General features: G+C 46.5%; 2 protein-coding genes across 2 annotated transcripts in view; one reads left to right on the forward strand and one right to left on the reverse strand.

Moving 5' to 3' along the window:
* KLHDC2 (kelch domain containing 2) overlaps nucleotides 1-11,900 on the forward strand; it is a 13,948-nt gene extending 2,048 nt beyond the window's left edge. The window contains exons 3-13 of the mRNA XM_009696938.1: nucleotides 1,001-1,118; nucleotides 2,478-2,593; nucleotides 5,062-5,143; nucleotides 5,232-5,315; nucleotides 7,618-7,698; nucleotides 7,776-7,834; nucleotides 8,176-8,285; nucleotides 8,745-8,817; nucleotides 9,975-10,062; nucleotides 11,225-11,277; nucleotides 11,564-11,900. Coding sequence (XP_009695240.1) covers nucleotides 1,001-1,118; nucleotides 2,478-2,593; nucleotides 5,062-5,143; nucleotides 5,232-5,315; nucleotides 7,618-7,698; nucleotides 7,776-7,834; nucleotides 8,176-8,285; nucleotides 8,745-8,817; nucleotides 9,975-10,062; nucleotides 11,225-11,277; nucleotides 11,564-11,687 — 988 coding nt within the window. The 3' untranslated portion in view covers nucleotides 11,688-11,900. The remainder of the gene's footprint in view (nucleotides 1-1,000; nucleotides 1,119-2,477; nucleotides 2,594-5,061; nucleotides 5,144-5,231; nucleotides 5,316-7,617; nucleotides 7,699-7,775; nucleotides 7,835-8,175; nucleotides 8,286-8,744; nucleotides 8,818-9,974; nucleotides 10,063-11,224; nucleotides 11,278-11,563) is intronic.
* Nucleotides 11,901-13,411: 1,511 nt separating this feature from the next.
* Nucleotides 13,412-14,917, reverse strand: part of NEMF (nuclear export mediator factor) — a 23,349-nt gene continuing 21,843 nt past the window's right edge. The window contains exons 29-32 of the mRNA XM_009696939.1: nucleotides 14,898-14,917; nucleotides 14,769-14,812; nucleotides 14,593-14,672; nucleotides 13,412-13,489 (exon numbers count right to left, since the gene is read on the reverse strand). The exon at nucleotides 14,898-14,917 is cut by the window's right edge and continues 78 nt beyond it. Coding sequence (XP_009695241.1) covers nucleotides 13,412-13,489; nucleotides 14,593-14,672; nucleotides 14,769-14,812; nucleotides 14,898-14,917 — 222 coding nt within the window. The remainder of the gene's footprint in view (nucleotides 13,490-14,592; nucleotides 14,673-14,768; nucleotides 14,813-14,897) is intronic.

The following is a 14,917-nucleotide window of genomic DNA, read 5'->3' on the forward strand; positions in this document are numbered from 1 at the left end:
TGCCAGCCACTCCTCCCAGTTTGGTACCACCAGCGAACTCGCTGAGGGTACGCTCCGTCCCTTCATCCAGGTCATTGCCTGCCTTAACTGTAAAGACCAAAGCAAAGGCGGCATTCAGTAACTCCGTCTTCTCTGTATCCGCTGTCACCAGAGCACCCACCTTATTCAACAGCAGGCCCACTTTTTCCCTAGTCTTCCTTTTGCTGCTGACGTACTTCCAGAAGCCCTTCCTATTTTCTTTGACATCCCTTGCGAGATTTAATTCCAAGTGGACCTTGGCCTCCTCATCGCATCCCTGCATGCTCTGACAGCGTTCCTATATTCCTCCTAAGGGGCCTGTCCCTTTTTCCACATTCCATAAACTTCCTGTTTGTTGTTGATGCAGCCAAAGAAACTACTGTATCATCTTAGATCATTGGGAGCCTGGAAGTTGTGTGAAACTTGCGTGCCCGATTAGTGCAAAGAAAGGGAATCCAGTGCTCCAGTTCCGTAGCTAGCTAGAGCCTTGCGCTCTAAAGCCAAGTCCCCTCAGCGCTTTGCAGAAAGGGCAGTTTCAGCAGTGCTTCCAGTCCTCATTGTGGTTAGGGAGAGCCTTGGACAGGGGCTGGAAGCTCATCTTTGTGGTTATAATGGTTACAAACATTAAAAATGCAATAGCAAAATAGGAACCTTCCGTTTAGACAGGAGCATCCTCTTTGCCTGAGGATCTTTCTGGGGATTTTGAAAGGGAAAGGCATGCTAAACTCCTGAACTGGGCAGACGGGATTCCTCCCCCACGAAACATGTACTAATTAAATTGCCTTTTCCCCACCCCCCTCTGTCATAGCAAGTTAGTGTTGCAAATTGTTAAACCTGCAAGGGTGTGAAGAACTCACAACTGAATGGTCCACGGTGACCTATTGTAATTAAAAACATACTAGTAGTGTTATAAAATTCCACTCCAGATACAATCACTATTGTTCGTTTTTATCAGATAAAATATTTTCAACTGCTCTTCTAGGAAGAAGAGTAAAACAGAGGGAGATGTTCCACCTTCCATGTCTGGAAGTTGTGCCGTGTGTGTAGACAGAGTGGTGTACCTCTTTGGAGGACATCATGCGCGTGGCAATACAAACAAGGTTAGTAATTTAAAGATAAACCCTTCCTCACAGATAAGTTTCTTCTCATTAGCTTTTGTTCCCATTTTTTATAAACTAGAAGTGGCCTTTTCAGTTAATTGAAGTCCATCCAAAGCAAGAAATGTATAATCGTAACAAATCACAGAAGCATTTTCTTCTGAATGACTTGATCTCATTTCAGAGCTTAAATGTTAGTAACAGGGGATGCTGAACATGTATCCAGCCATTGTGTCTGCTGTGGCTTCTGCAGCATATTTTCATCTACTGGCTGTATCTCTAGTTCTTGGAAGCAGATAACCAGCTTTTTCTTCCTGTCAGCAGCTTCCCCAGATGTGAACTAATCAAAGCTGTGTTCTTTTTGTGCTTACCTAAGCGGTTTTGACTAACAAAATATGGTGCTCACTGCTTGGATTTTTTTTTTCCATGCAGGTGATTAGCTGGCTGACTTTTAGCAGTTCAGTGTATTAATTTCTCTGCAACAGGTCAGATAACATGACGTTTGTAAAACAGGTCAGCCTTCAGCTCTGCATCATTTCACATGATGATTGTACTCTGGTAGCTTTACACTGCTGAAGAAACACTGTGACCTATTATTTGTTTTGGTTGCACTTGTTCTTGTGCAATTCACCCTGTAAATTGTATTCCATTGGTGCTTTTGAGTTTGCTGCTTTTGAAAGATGGGAATTTGCAGAGTTCACTGAAATGATATCAGGAGGTGATTTGTAACTGCTCTGTAGTTTGAAATGTTATTCTTCTCTGGAGTCTCTGATAATACCTTTTGATGTTCTGGAAGTGTGGTTTAAATTAAATAAGTTTTGGCCTCGCTCTTAAATATAAATTGAAAGTAGCTTGATACAGTGTTTGCAAACAGTCTGAAACAAACTGTATTTCTAAAGCGTGACTTGCTTCCTTCCCGCTGTGGTATTGTTACATTTCAGTTAGTTTATATATGTGTATTGGCTATTTCTTTCCATGTGAAATGACGTAACATGCAGAGAAGGGGTCATACAGTAAAAAAATAAATTTTTTTTTTACCAGATTTATTTTTTATTGTAAGACAATTGCTATTTTGTACACACCTTCATTGTATCCCATGTCAGCTTTTGGATAGTAAAACTCAATGTCCATAGTCCTGTTACTTTTGTAAAAAGCGTTTGGGGCTTGAGTCTGCAAAAAGATAAGGATCTTTGGATCCAAATTTTGTTCCAAACATTGTCAATGCTCTGTGCAGCTAGGAAAAGAACTTTTAATTTATTTCTGTACCAGTACGTGCTAATTAAAAGTTAATATTTTAACATCAGTCAGACTTAAGCTTTAAGCTAACTGTGTGGGTAAAAAAAATCTTTTTATTTTCTACAGTTCTACATGTTAAATTCCAGATCCACGGACAAAGTGCTGCAGTGGGTCAGAGTAGAGTGTCAGGGGGTACCCCCTTCATCAAAGGACAAACTTGGCGTTTGGGTTTACAAAAACAAGTAAGGCTCCAGCAATGAAGTCAGCACAGCTATCCTTGCGTGTGTGTTTGCTTGTAATCACTCTTAGTCTTGCAATTGTCATGTCTTTTTGTTTGAACAAAAGCTGCAGAAGGACTTCTTGTCTGCAGCACATGTGTGCTTCAGGAAGATGCTGGATTTCTTCCCCAGCCAGCCTTTTAAAACTGTTCTGTCCTTTAACGGTTGATAAGTGAAAAACCTCACTCCCAATTTGGGTATATGTAAGCTGCAAAGTATCTGTGTGAGTCACAGTCCAAAATGGAGGCTCATTACAACCAAATCTTCCATGGTGCTTTCTCAGTATATCTCGTCAAAGGCACTGCATCGTGGTCAGTTGTAACAGCATCATTCCTCTTGGCAATTGCGTCAGGAATTATTCTTTGCAGAATAATCCTGTGAAGAATTCCCCGTGTCGCACAAAATGCAATCTTTTGGTCATGTCTTGTGGGACAGCTGGCATTTCTTTGATAGGTGAAGAGCAGGAAGCCATTTTGGTCTTAAAATTGCACGTGGCTTTTTCAGCAATGCAGGTGCTTAATTCGGTGTGTTTTGTGAGGGTTGCACAAAACGAGGAATGTGTTAGATGAACTGCTGTTGATGTTATCTGACTTAACGTGTTGGGATAGCATCCCAGAGATGCCAGAAGGCCTTTTGGCATTTCCAGTCTTGGAAAAGGTGAGGAAGACACAGAGAAGGTGTTGAAGCCAGATGAGCTGGCATGCAGAACATTGCTGTTGCCCTTGCACGCTCCTCCTCCGTTCAGTTAGTGTAGTGCTAGTCCTCTGAGCAGGGAGCTGCGTGATGAGATCGTTCCAGCCTTCTGGCACCAGGGGATAGACTGAGGGAAGACCCTGCTGTAGGTAGGTAGTTTCCTCCTACCACTGACTTGCTGTATCCCAGCTGCTCAGGAGGTTGGGGATGGAAGTGAATTATCTCAGGGAAGGGCTTTTGGCTCTCATACTGGAGCATCTACCCAGGGCTGGTTTCTCAGAGGGTTCCTGGCTTCTAGAGGACACGTCTCCAAAATGCTCTGGCACAGGTGACAACTGGCATGGCCAGAATTGTCCCTTTGGAGGAGAAGCTGGAAAGGCTGATCCCCGCAGAGCAGGGCTCTCTCCGCAGGCTGTGGGTCAGATGCCCGGCGTGGGCAGTGCTGCTTGGGTACGTGATGCCGGGGGCTGAGGAGGTCTGATGCGAATATGAGGTGACAGTCAGGGGCCTCTAGTTCTTCTTTGGTCACAACTGGCAAGGGTTACAGGTTCTTACTGACGTGTCACGTCAGGGTAGGGGTTTAAGCTGTTACCTACAAAACCTTACCTGGACGGCACAGGCGTCTCCTGCCTGTTAGCACAGCTGGTCTTGACCATATCGTTTCTGGCTCTGCTGAGGCAGAGGAAATCAGGGATGCTGTATGTCCTTCTGTTTGAGCCACGTACGGTGATTTTGGTGTGTAACACTACAGATGCTTGTGCTGCTTTGTCCGTTGCATGGAGAGAAAGCTCACTGTTGCGATATTTGCTGTGTGATTTGCTGCAGAGACTCAGGAAAGATAGGGAATTGCCCATGATGCTAGTTTTCAGATTCTTGATGTGGAGAGAAAGCTTATTTTTAGGATATTTGATGTGGTCAGTTTAGATGTAAATCTGTGCAAGACTGGAGTTGTGGGTATTTAGTTAGGTGTAGATTCTTTTCTGTTACTTCAACAAGAATTTCTGGTGAAACCATGCCATTAGTTTCTAATACATGCTAAAACCCAAACATTAATTACATTTTAAAGAACAAAAGAACAGTAAAAACAGATGAGTTACTGCTCATAGCAACTGTTCTTCAGGCTTTGAAACAAAATGCAACAAGTGCAAAGGAAAATGTCTTCCTCTTCCGAAACTAAAAACTTCCCAAGCAGCTTCAGTGGTAGAGGGTCTGCTGCATGTAGCATCCCTTGGTCCCCTCCTGCCCTGCCCTGCCTAGCACACACCTCTGCAGTGACCGTGCCCAAGTTGTAATGCTTTCCCTTTGCTTCTTACAGGAGTGTCTGTGAACAGCGTGGGCTTAGGGAAAACGGGCAGAGGGCTTGGAAAGGGCAGAGTCAGGAAACTGCAGGAATAAACCCCTGTAGCTGCTGTTTGGGAGCTCCAGTAGTGAAGGCTGAAACGCAGCGACCAGCCAGCAGGCCTGGTAGCTTGACACATTTGGAACTAGAGGAAAGCTTGGAAGCCTGAGGCTTGGGAGACAGCTACAGAGGGATTTAATGTGGGTGGTAGGGTTGATGAGGCAAGAAACAGGGCCCCACACCTGGAAAACTTGTGTTGTAGACATACTGGAAGTAATGAAGCCAAAAAGCTTCCCTGGTTTTCCTGTCTTCTGTTTGAGCACAGCCTTTACAGAACTTTAATTTGTAGCAACAGATGGGATAGCATTTCTAATAGATCTTGATGCATGTTTTGTTTCAGGCTAATATTTTTTGGAGGCTATGGTTATTTTCCTGAAGGGAAGCAACGAGGAACTTTTGAATTTGATGAAACCTCTTTTTGGGTAAGTAAACATTGAAGTAATTTCTATTTAAACTTTAGCATTTGATTAGTGCTTATTAAAACTTGTTGCTTATTTAATATTTTTAAAGAATTCAGGTCTTCCTAGAGGGTGGAACGACCATGTGCATGTTTTGGACACTGAAACTTTTACTTGGAGTCAGCCTATAACTACGGTAATGATTAGTCTTATGTCAATTATTTTAAGTTACAGCTCTTAAGAAATGTGTGCGTTGCATGCTGTAGCTCTTCTAGCATCCTGTGAAAATAAGCATGGCTCTGCTAGGCCTGGGTTCACTGCTTTAATTTGTGTCAAGTTAGAAGAAGGTGCTGATAAAATGGCCTCCTTGCGCAGCTGTGCGGGGCCAATAGCGGCCTGTCCCCCAGCTGCAGTGGCTTTGGGCCACAGATGTTCTGAGCGCCTGGCTGTGTGCTCAGTGAACTTGCAGGGAGAAGCTCTCTTAACCTGTTGTATCTCATGGGGAGGTCCTATCTCTAGTATCTCCATGGTGTTTTTTTAGAAGATGTGATAAGCCAGAAGCAAGCAAGAAGCATGGAAATTCACCCAAAATACATTTTTCTGCTTTCCAGCTCCACCCTGCAGCCTTGTTTACATGTCACCAGTCTTTAACTGCCAAGTGTTTAGTTGTCAGGTGCTCTGTCATCCTGCCTTCTTCGGGATATAAACCAGTCCCAAAATGCCAGGAGTTAGGAAAGGTGGAAGAGCCCTCTGAAATACCTAGTGCTAGCTAGCAGGAGGACCTGAGAAATGCCTTGCAGGGTCATGAGATGGAGACTCCACAAATGGACGGTGTGGAGCCGATCTTGTCTCAGTGGTGCTTGCTAGGTTTGTTTTCTCCGTGGGATGAATCACAGGCCGCTGGCTCTAGCTGTGGCTGGCGGGAAGCACTGCTGGTTTCTGCTGTTCTGCCTTCCCTCCTGGGACATGCAGTCTGTCTGATCCAACCAGGGGAGGAAACCTGGCCAGGACCTAAAGCTTAGGACTGCGAGACCAGGGTTCTCTTCCCTTCTTGCGCTTCCTGAGCGAGCTGTCTTAATTCCCTGTACCTTCCTCTCTTGCCAGTGAAGTGGGACTGATAATTTCTTTTCTATATACGGGTGCCATGAGATGTCGTTCGCTTGTGTTTGCAGTCTTGCCTACAACGTGCTTGTAGGGGAGGGATTGTTAGGAGAGGGGTTTGAAACACTGTTGGTAGAACTAGCCTTGGAAACATCCCCTCAAAATAAAAATTACCTGCTGCCTATTCATTAGCATTCTTGAGGCCATTGAAACTGAATTTAAACCATTCATTTACCTAGGGCCTCTCTCCTCTCCAAAGACAGGAAACTTGCCTTTTATTTTGATCTGTCTTTCTCTCTTCATCTTTTTTTCCTGTTGACTTGCTTGCTTTCATGCTTCAGTGGCATTGTGCTCACGGGGAGCTCAGGAAAACGAAATGTATGGTTTCCTGGCATCCTCACTGTAATGTGATGGTTTGGTACATTACACTTGGGGGCTGAATGGTGGTCAAACCAAAACGTAACACTCCGTAATTGCAAATATACACCCTTTAAAGTGTCCCAGAAGTATTCAGGAAGAGGCAAATGGAGTGATATTGCCGTAGAATTGGAGGAGATGAAATTTGAGATAAGTAACTTCTTATTCAGATTACCAAAGAATTGCTTTGTCTTACCACACACATACAGATCTCAAATATTTCAGAAATAACTCAAGAAAAATACTGCTTAATGATGTATTATGTCATTGTCTCCTTTACAGTCTGAGGTCTTCTGTGACTCTCTGAACCCTCTTCCAAAAGCAAAATTTATATCTTGACACTTAAAGAGGGGGGGAAAAAATATCCCATTTTTAATGAGTTTTCTGATCTTCCATCCATCAAAAAAAGCAAATTTGTGCACACAGAATAACTTATTGGATGTTTTTTCACTCTCTGTTCCTTGTTGGCCTGAAATCTGTCTCTGAACTCTCTTCCAAAAGCAAAATTTGTATCTTGACACTTAAAGAGGGGGGAAAAAATATCCCATTTTTAATGAGTTTTCTGATCTTCCATCCATCAAAAAAAGCAAATTTGTGCACACAGAATAACTTATTGGATGTTTTTTCACTCTCTGTTCCTTGTTGGCCTGAAATCTGACTCTAGTTCAGCCTTTCATCTCCTCGGGTGACTGATTTATGGAACTGTGAGACCTTGCTTTGCCTTGAGTGCGATGTCCAGCTGAGCTCTCTGAGAGGCCGGAGAGGAGCCCGGCCCCTGCCCCGCCACATCTGCTCTTGCCCCACGCCTCCCAGGCTGCCTGGTGCGGCTGTAGCCGTGCTGCTTCCTGCGTGAGATGGGCGTCTTCAGCTCAGCTCCTCTTTACTTGATCTACTGCAGGTTTCTGGTGAAATGGCATTTTCTTTCTTTTGTTAATGTAGCCAATAAATTTACCTCCTTATTTCACATTTTCTTCTCCTAGGGTAAAACTCCGTCACCCCGAGCAGCTCACGCCTGTGCTACAGTTGGGAACAGAGGCTACGTGTTTGGTGGCAGATACAGAGTAAGCCTCAGCCCAGTTTAACGATGCGTTACTGAAACCTAAACAGAGTATTTCAGCCATGGTCTGCTTTATTGTAGGAGTCCAGAATGAACGATCTTTACTATCTGAATTTGGATACATGGGAGTGGAATGAAATGTAGGTACTAAAACTTGAGTTCTTTTGTTTGTAAAGCAATATGAAGATACCATTTTTATTCACTTCTAATCATTCTAGTGAAACTCCAGCGAGTAAGTAAACTCAAGTAGAACTGATCCTCCTGACCAGCTGCTGACTCCTGCTGTTGGGCTTTTTTAAGTTTTGAGAGGAGTAAAATTCTTTTACTGTGCCTAAAGAAATGACACTTGCTGTTGGGTCATGAGCTCTGTGCAGTATGAAGCTGCATCCTTCAAATACCTGAAAAATAATCAGAGCAGAAAAAAGCAGCGGTATTTTATTGTAGCACATCTGTAATTTATGGTGCTTTTATTGAAATACAGAATCACACAAGGCATTTGCCCAGTTGGCCGATCGTGGCATTCTTTGACACCAATTTCCTCAGATCACCTCTTTCTCTTTGGAGGATTCACTACTGACAAGCAGCCATTAAGTAAGTCCTTCCAAAAGAATTTTGTGTTGTCTTTGTGTTCTTGAACAGTTGTGCACAGAAGCTTGAATTATTGCCCCATCACTTTAAATTCTTGCTAAATTCCTTCCATGCCAACTCCTTATGGTCAACAGCTAATTTCCCAGAGCGGGAGTCACTGAGTGCGTTGAGACCCTATTATTTAGAGAAATTGATCTGCTCTAAAAATGTATCATCTAATGCAAATTGCAATTAGTAAGAGCTTTAGAGTTACCCATCTTTCCCCTCTGACTTCACTCCCATAAACCACTATTAAACACCTGTTTTCAAACAGGTAGTCCAATATTTCATAAGGTTTTTCCTAAAGTACTTGATTTATTTAAGAACAAAAAGGGACTGTGTTACAGTGGAGTACATGTTTATTGCAGCAAACGTGAAAGAACTAACAATACTGTTTGTATTTGGGGTTTTGCTTGTTTTCAGGTGATGCTTGGATTTATTGTATCAGCAAGAATGAGTGGATACAGTTTGAGCATAACTATTCTGAAAAACCAAGGTATGGTAGATGCTTTCCTGGAAACTTATTTTAAAAAATTTAATGTTGGCCGTCAAAGAGAGGACGCGCATTCCTCTTTACAGCACTCATTTTTCTTAAGGATACGCTACTGATGCTGGCCTCTGCCCCAGAAGTGCAGGTGCATGGAACGCGCACACAAAATGCGAGATGAATACCCCTGTAGGCCTGGTGCTGGGGGTAGCGTAAAGCTCAGGGTTTGTGAAACGGCAGGGAACACGGGGATTGAGGGTTTGAGCTCCTGGCTGCAGGGCCCTCTGAGCTGTGGTGGCCGGCACAGGAGCTAACCAGAACCTCTGTCTTCTTGCTCTGCCAGCAAACTGGACGCAGGCGGGTGTCACTGTTTTGGGCATCCTCGCTGGTGGCTAATCCTGTGCACACCCAAGATGTTTTTGTCATCCTGCTGCGTAAATTAATTAGAGAGGATGACCTGCAATTTAAAAGCAGCAAGACTACTGTTGTGCATGTGTATGGCACATCACATCACATGAGCTACTGTGATCCGTCTTGTTTGGGGAAGTGTTCTGATCGAGGTTAGATGAGTTAAAGCAGCGATGCTTGCTCAGCTGCCCCCCTTGGCCTTGCTGTTGCTGCTGGTGGGGATGGGGGGGGTCTCTTTTCCTGGGGCAGTAACAAGGCTGAGCTGCTGGGGGGGGGGCCTGCCCATCCCTGCTTTGGAGCAGCAGGACAGTGCCGTGCTGTTGCTGAATGCGCCTGTGAGATGAGTTGTTTCCCCGGGTCTTAGGAGAACAGTGCAACATCTGACAGCATTCCTTCGGTCTTTTGACTCAAGCGGGACATGAAAATAAAGTTTGTACAAGCACATCCTTACAGCCGTCCTCCAGAAGCGACGGGACTGTGGCTTTCACGCATACCTGCACTTGCAGGCAGCGTGCCACTGAGCCCCGCCGCTCTGCAGCCCCGCTGCTCTGCAGCCCCGCTCTAACCAGGACCCCTTACACAGCCCGTGATTTGCTGACCGGTTTTCTTTCTCTGCACAGAAAATCCTGTTGAATTAGTCTACAGCGTACTGGTGGAGGGGCAAACTTGCATGTGTTAACTTTAAATATAAATCCCGAAGGTGCATTACTGGGTGGGGTGTGGTTTTGGTTTAATGCAGTGCTGCCTTCTGTTTCCAGGTTGTGGCATACCGCTTGTGCAAGCGAAGAGGGAGAGGTGATCGTCTTTGGGGGCTGTGCCAACAACTTACTGGCCCATTCTAAAGCTGTAAGTTTAGTTTGAGCTTTCCCTTCCTGTGCAGCCCGGCCCTTCCTGCGGGAGCCGTGGTGTCTCACTCCAGCGAGCGTGAAACGCTCATAGTCGGCAGCATGATCTCGTGAGGCCTGACAAAGGTGCATAAACAAAGCTCGGAGGGGAAGTGTTTGGCTGCTTTTCTAGAAAGCAAGTCATTATTCATTATTTAAACAAACTATGACTCACTTTCCTTCACACGTGTGTTTCACTTGGAGCCTGTTCTTATCTCCCAGCTACTTCTTTAGCTTTTCCCTGTGCTTCTCCTGGGGGTGTTTTTAGGGAGCCCTTCCCAAGGTAATTTCTTGACTGCGATGCCTGCAGAGAGGGGCTCTTCAGCCAGGACAGGGCTGTCCTAAGGTCTGTGAAATCACCAGTTGGCTGGAGACGGGGAACAAGTGTGCCCGCACCTTCTAGTGTGAGAACCAGTGGGCGTCAGCTGGAAGGGGCGAGTGGCGAACGAAAGCGGTGTAACAGTTCTTTATGCACTGGCAGCGGATAGGCTTATGTGCATTCAAGGAGGAGGCATAACCATATAAAAAAACCCAAAACCAAACCAAACGCCATTGACTGCTAAGCCTGATACAGTCCCCATGTCCCAGGTCCCTCAGTGCAGAGCCCTGAAAACTTGGAAACTGCCCGCAGGTGGTGGTCCTGTGCTCTCCCCCCCCTAGCGCTGGTGTTGGCCAGGGTCAGAGCTGGGACGTGGGGCTCACAGGGCCCCCCGCCCGATGCACCTGTGCTGACTGTAGCTTCTTGCCCTCCCCGGCCTGGCCAGGCCTCCCCCCAACCCAGTCCCCTGCCCGACAGCCGCAGGAGATGCCCATTCCCCTCCCGCTGTTTGTGTGAAGTGGCACTAGAGTTATTTTTGATTCATCTGTAGCTCCCCGAGTGCCCATCACTTCCCACGTTGTAGGGTTTGGCGAGGAATTCTGCATTCAGCTTGGCTGCTGCCTCTGTGATTTGTGTGAAGGCCCGTCTGCTCCCCCACCGCCAGCCCCTCCTCGAGCCGTGCCGTTTGCCTTCCTTCCCAGGGTCCGTTTGTGTGAGCTTTGGCTGGTTGGGCTCCTGCTGCAATAATGTGAATCCGCGTAACCAAACTGCTTCTCTCTCTCTGTCCCTCCCCACCCACCCCCAGGCTCACAGTAACGAAATACTTGTGTTTTCTCTGCAACCAAGATCTCTCGTAAGGTAAGCAAGACTTCAACGTTAAACTGTCCTGTCTCCATCTAAGACGAGCAGTGCCGGGTTCCCGCCAGACCTGTTTCTTATGTTCCTAAAATACTTGAAAACATTTCTTCCTCTAAAAAAATGCTGAAAGAACAGCAGCCAATTATGCTAGAGCCAGATTTCCTGTCAGAAGAACGTGTTTGGCACTGACAATGAGAACAAGCCCTCGCTAAGCGGCTGTAAAGCCTGAGCTTACCTTGCAGCCCCTGTTCATGCTAACAGCGGCCGTCTCTTCCCTCTCCCCAAGGCTGTGCCTCGAAGCAGTCATTTGCTTTAAGGAGATGCTGGCCAGTTCCTGGAATTGCCTCCCCAAGCACTTGCTGCACAGCGTCAATCAGCGCTTTGGAAGCAACAACACCTCGGGCTCCTGAGCCCCCCGCAGACGTCGCTGAAGGAGCTGCGCATGGATAAGCAGTTCTAAGAAGATGTAATAATTTTACCAAGTGTGGCAAACATTAAACTTGTATAGGTTAAATAGCTGTATTGTTACAGGTAGTTGCTTCTTGCCTTTAAGTTGCATGTGAATGGCCTAGAGAGAACCTATTTTTGTGTAAAGATGTTTGCAATAAATGTATTTAATGCAAGTGGAGATGTAGCCTGTGCTTAAGCTAGAACTAGTTCTGGGTTTGTCCATCCTGAAGTACAGGCGAGGGCCAGCCCCAAGTGAGAGAGAGGGTGTGCATGTGTGGAAATCCTCGTTACAGAGTCCCTAATCAAGGAGCTGAGGACTTTGGTGGTTGTGCGGGACGTACTGAGGCACACCCTGGGTATCGAGGGTTGCCGTGAGGGGTGAGCAGTCCTGTTGTAGTCTACAGCGTTAGGAAACAGCTTAACATTTTGCCACAAATGCTTAAGGTCAGAGAAACAGGATTTGGAACTTGTACAGCGTCAGAGTTGATAAACTGTCGTAAACCTTCCGATGTTGAAGCACCACTACTCTCTGCTTGTTTGTAGCTTGGTTTTTTTGGAACTCGTTGTGTTGTGCAACTTCAATTGTGAACCTTAGGTAGCAGATATTCTGCCCTGAGAAGTGTAACTGAAAGCCTGTGAGCCTGTTATCGACCGCATCAGTAACCTGTGGAGCTCACCTACAGCTGGAACAGCTGGAAGGACATCGGCCTGGCAGAGGTACGCTGAACATGGCTGTGGAATGGGGCAGTGCCTGCCTCGGCTGCCTCCGTTCCGTCTGTCAGCAGGTGATGTGGGGTCAAGGAACAGGCTGTGCTGCTGTGGGGAAGGGGTGAAATGATGTTTAAGCTGTCCTCAAAAAAAAAAAAATTAAAAAAATTAAAACCTTTGACTTCTACAACAAAATAATGCCTGTATTGTAATTCCTGCGCTGGTTTCTTGTGTAAGCTTTAGCTGTAGCTTGAGTAAGTGCTCGGGGTGATGCAGACGGTCGGAGCCGAGCTGTGGTTTCCTATCTCGCTCTCTGGGGTGTACTGATACAGCACCTGGGGCTCATTCTGACCCTCAAGCCCCAGCTCCTCCTCCCTGTTCGCTTCTCCCTTCTGCAGGGGTAATAACGATGGAGCAGAGTTTGGCAGTGCTGGTGGGAGCAGGCGCCGAGGAGGGCCGGAACCGGGACTGCGCCTTCCAGCTCTTGGCAGCCGATGTCACGTTTTGGGAAAAATAAAATTCTACCTTGTCTCAAAGGCAGCATTTTGCACTAAAACTGTCCTACTTCTACCAGGAACTGCGGTCCCCTTCAGAGGAAAGGGGCAGGTCTTGGGAAGAAAGCGAACATCCGAGTTTTGCTGCAGCAAATTCAGGCACAGCTTTGCCCAGCAGCGCGGGGAACGGGGGCTCAGCTCCGGCATTCAAAGCACTAGAGAACAAACAGGGTAAGATCACATCACTGACCAAACGCCAGCAATTTACTTAGATGTTTTTATGCTATTTGTATCGAGGTGTAAGAGTCCATCTAAACCACGATGCAGGAACTGGTCCTCATCTGCCTGCTACCATGGAAGCTAAATTCAGTCACATTAACGGCAGTCGGGGTCGGTTGGTCGGTCTGTCTGTCCCGTCTGCAGGTGCTGGATTCCGCCTGTGCAGCAGCGGCAGTTCGGTGGGGAGAAACCCGAGTACGGAATCACTTCTTTTTCCTGTTCAGCAGATGAGGTGCAGACACTTTCACTTTACCAGGAATATTTCTTGACAAATCGGTATCCTACAAAACATTGAAGATGAGAAATTGAACACAGCAGAAGAGTATTTTAGGAACATCTTCCTCACCCCAGCTGGAGCTTCTGAGTCTGCTGCCCGTTTCTGCCAGCTTCCCTCCCTAAAGGAAAGGCGGCCGATGTCAGCCTTCAGCTCTCGCACCATGTTTCATTAATGAAAGACTTAATTCTGTGCAGCTTCCACAGAGCAGCTCCACTGGGATAGGCTGGCTGGGCCAGCACTTCCCTAGGCACTACCTGTTTGCTTCAAGGTCATTAACCATTAATCGTGATTTTTCTAGCAAGACTGCCAGGAAAAGTCAACGTTAAGTCTGCTGCTATTCAATGTTTCTGATCAGCGAACTCTTCCAGGCCAGCGAGCGGCTGTCACAGAGCAGTCCGGGCTGCCTGACAAACCGGGATCGCTGAGGGGAAATGAGAAAGAAACACCTGAGGGCTGAAGTCACAACAGGTGGAGCGAGGGGACTGGGGTGCCAAGGGCTGACCAGGCCACCGGCGAAGAGCATGGCAAGGAACCAGCCTCTCCCCGGCAGGAGGTACGGGAGTGCTGCAGACTGATGGTGCCAATTTGAGAAGGAAATGGAGGAAATGGCAAAAGAGTAGAAGAAAACTGCATCAGGCGGGCTAAGGCTTGTCTGAGCAGCGAGAGGACGCATTTACTCGGCCGGTGGTAAGGCCCTTGCTGGCGGAGAGGGGCAGGTGAAAGCCGGCCGTGAGCAGCACAGCAAAACTCCCAGCGCAAGCACCTGCCCCTTCCTCACACTGCCAGCGGGAGCGGGAATTTCCCCTCCCAAAACTAGAGGACTTCTTGGAAGATGATGCTTTTGTCAGATGATACGTTATTTTAGATCAAGAGCGACACAATACAGAAACCTAAAGCCCAGTGATACTGGTAAGGCTCAGTTTCTAATGATTCTTGCTGGCCTAAGCAGTACTTCCCCAGCAGGACTGAGAAACGCAACACTGTTAAAAAAAAAAAGGCAACAGCACACTTAGGTTTGGAAGTATTTACCCCCAAAATGGCACCAGTGGACATTCTGGAGCTGCTGGTACATTTGTACATGAGAAACTATGTAGAAAAACTAGTCACCTTTACACTGCGGAACAGGTCTTTTTCTCTTGCACTAGCTTCTTTGGATTGCATAAAATTATGCAAGGCAATCTTTGCAGCTGTAGAAACACAGGAAAGATTTAAACAGTATGAAAAAACGTGCTGGCTTCAATAGGTAGAGCACTGAAAAGGATTCGAGCGCTTTAATACAGTACCTTTTCCCTTCTTTTGGGTGCCTGGAGTGAGCTTGACTTTATACCTTTCAAAAGCAAAGGTTTCTGTAAGTGGTACGCGGGCTCCCCTCGGCCAGCCAAACCCTTCCCACAGAAAGCGCTGCGACTTACTTATAGTTTGTCATCGCCGT

The sequence above is a fragment of the Cariama cristata genome, unplaced genomic scaffold (genome assembly GCF_000690535.1).
Source record: "Cariama cristata isolate BGI_N322 unplaced genomic scaffold, ASM69053v1 scaffold14693, whole genome shotgun sequence".
Classification (NCBI taxonomy): Eukaryota; Metazoa; Chordata; class Aves; order Cariamiformes; family Cariamidae; genus Cariama; species Cariama cristata.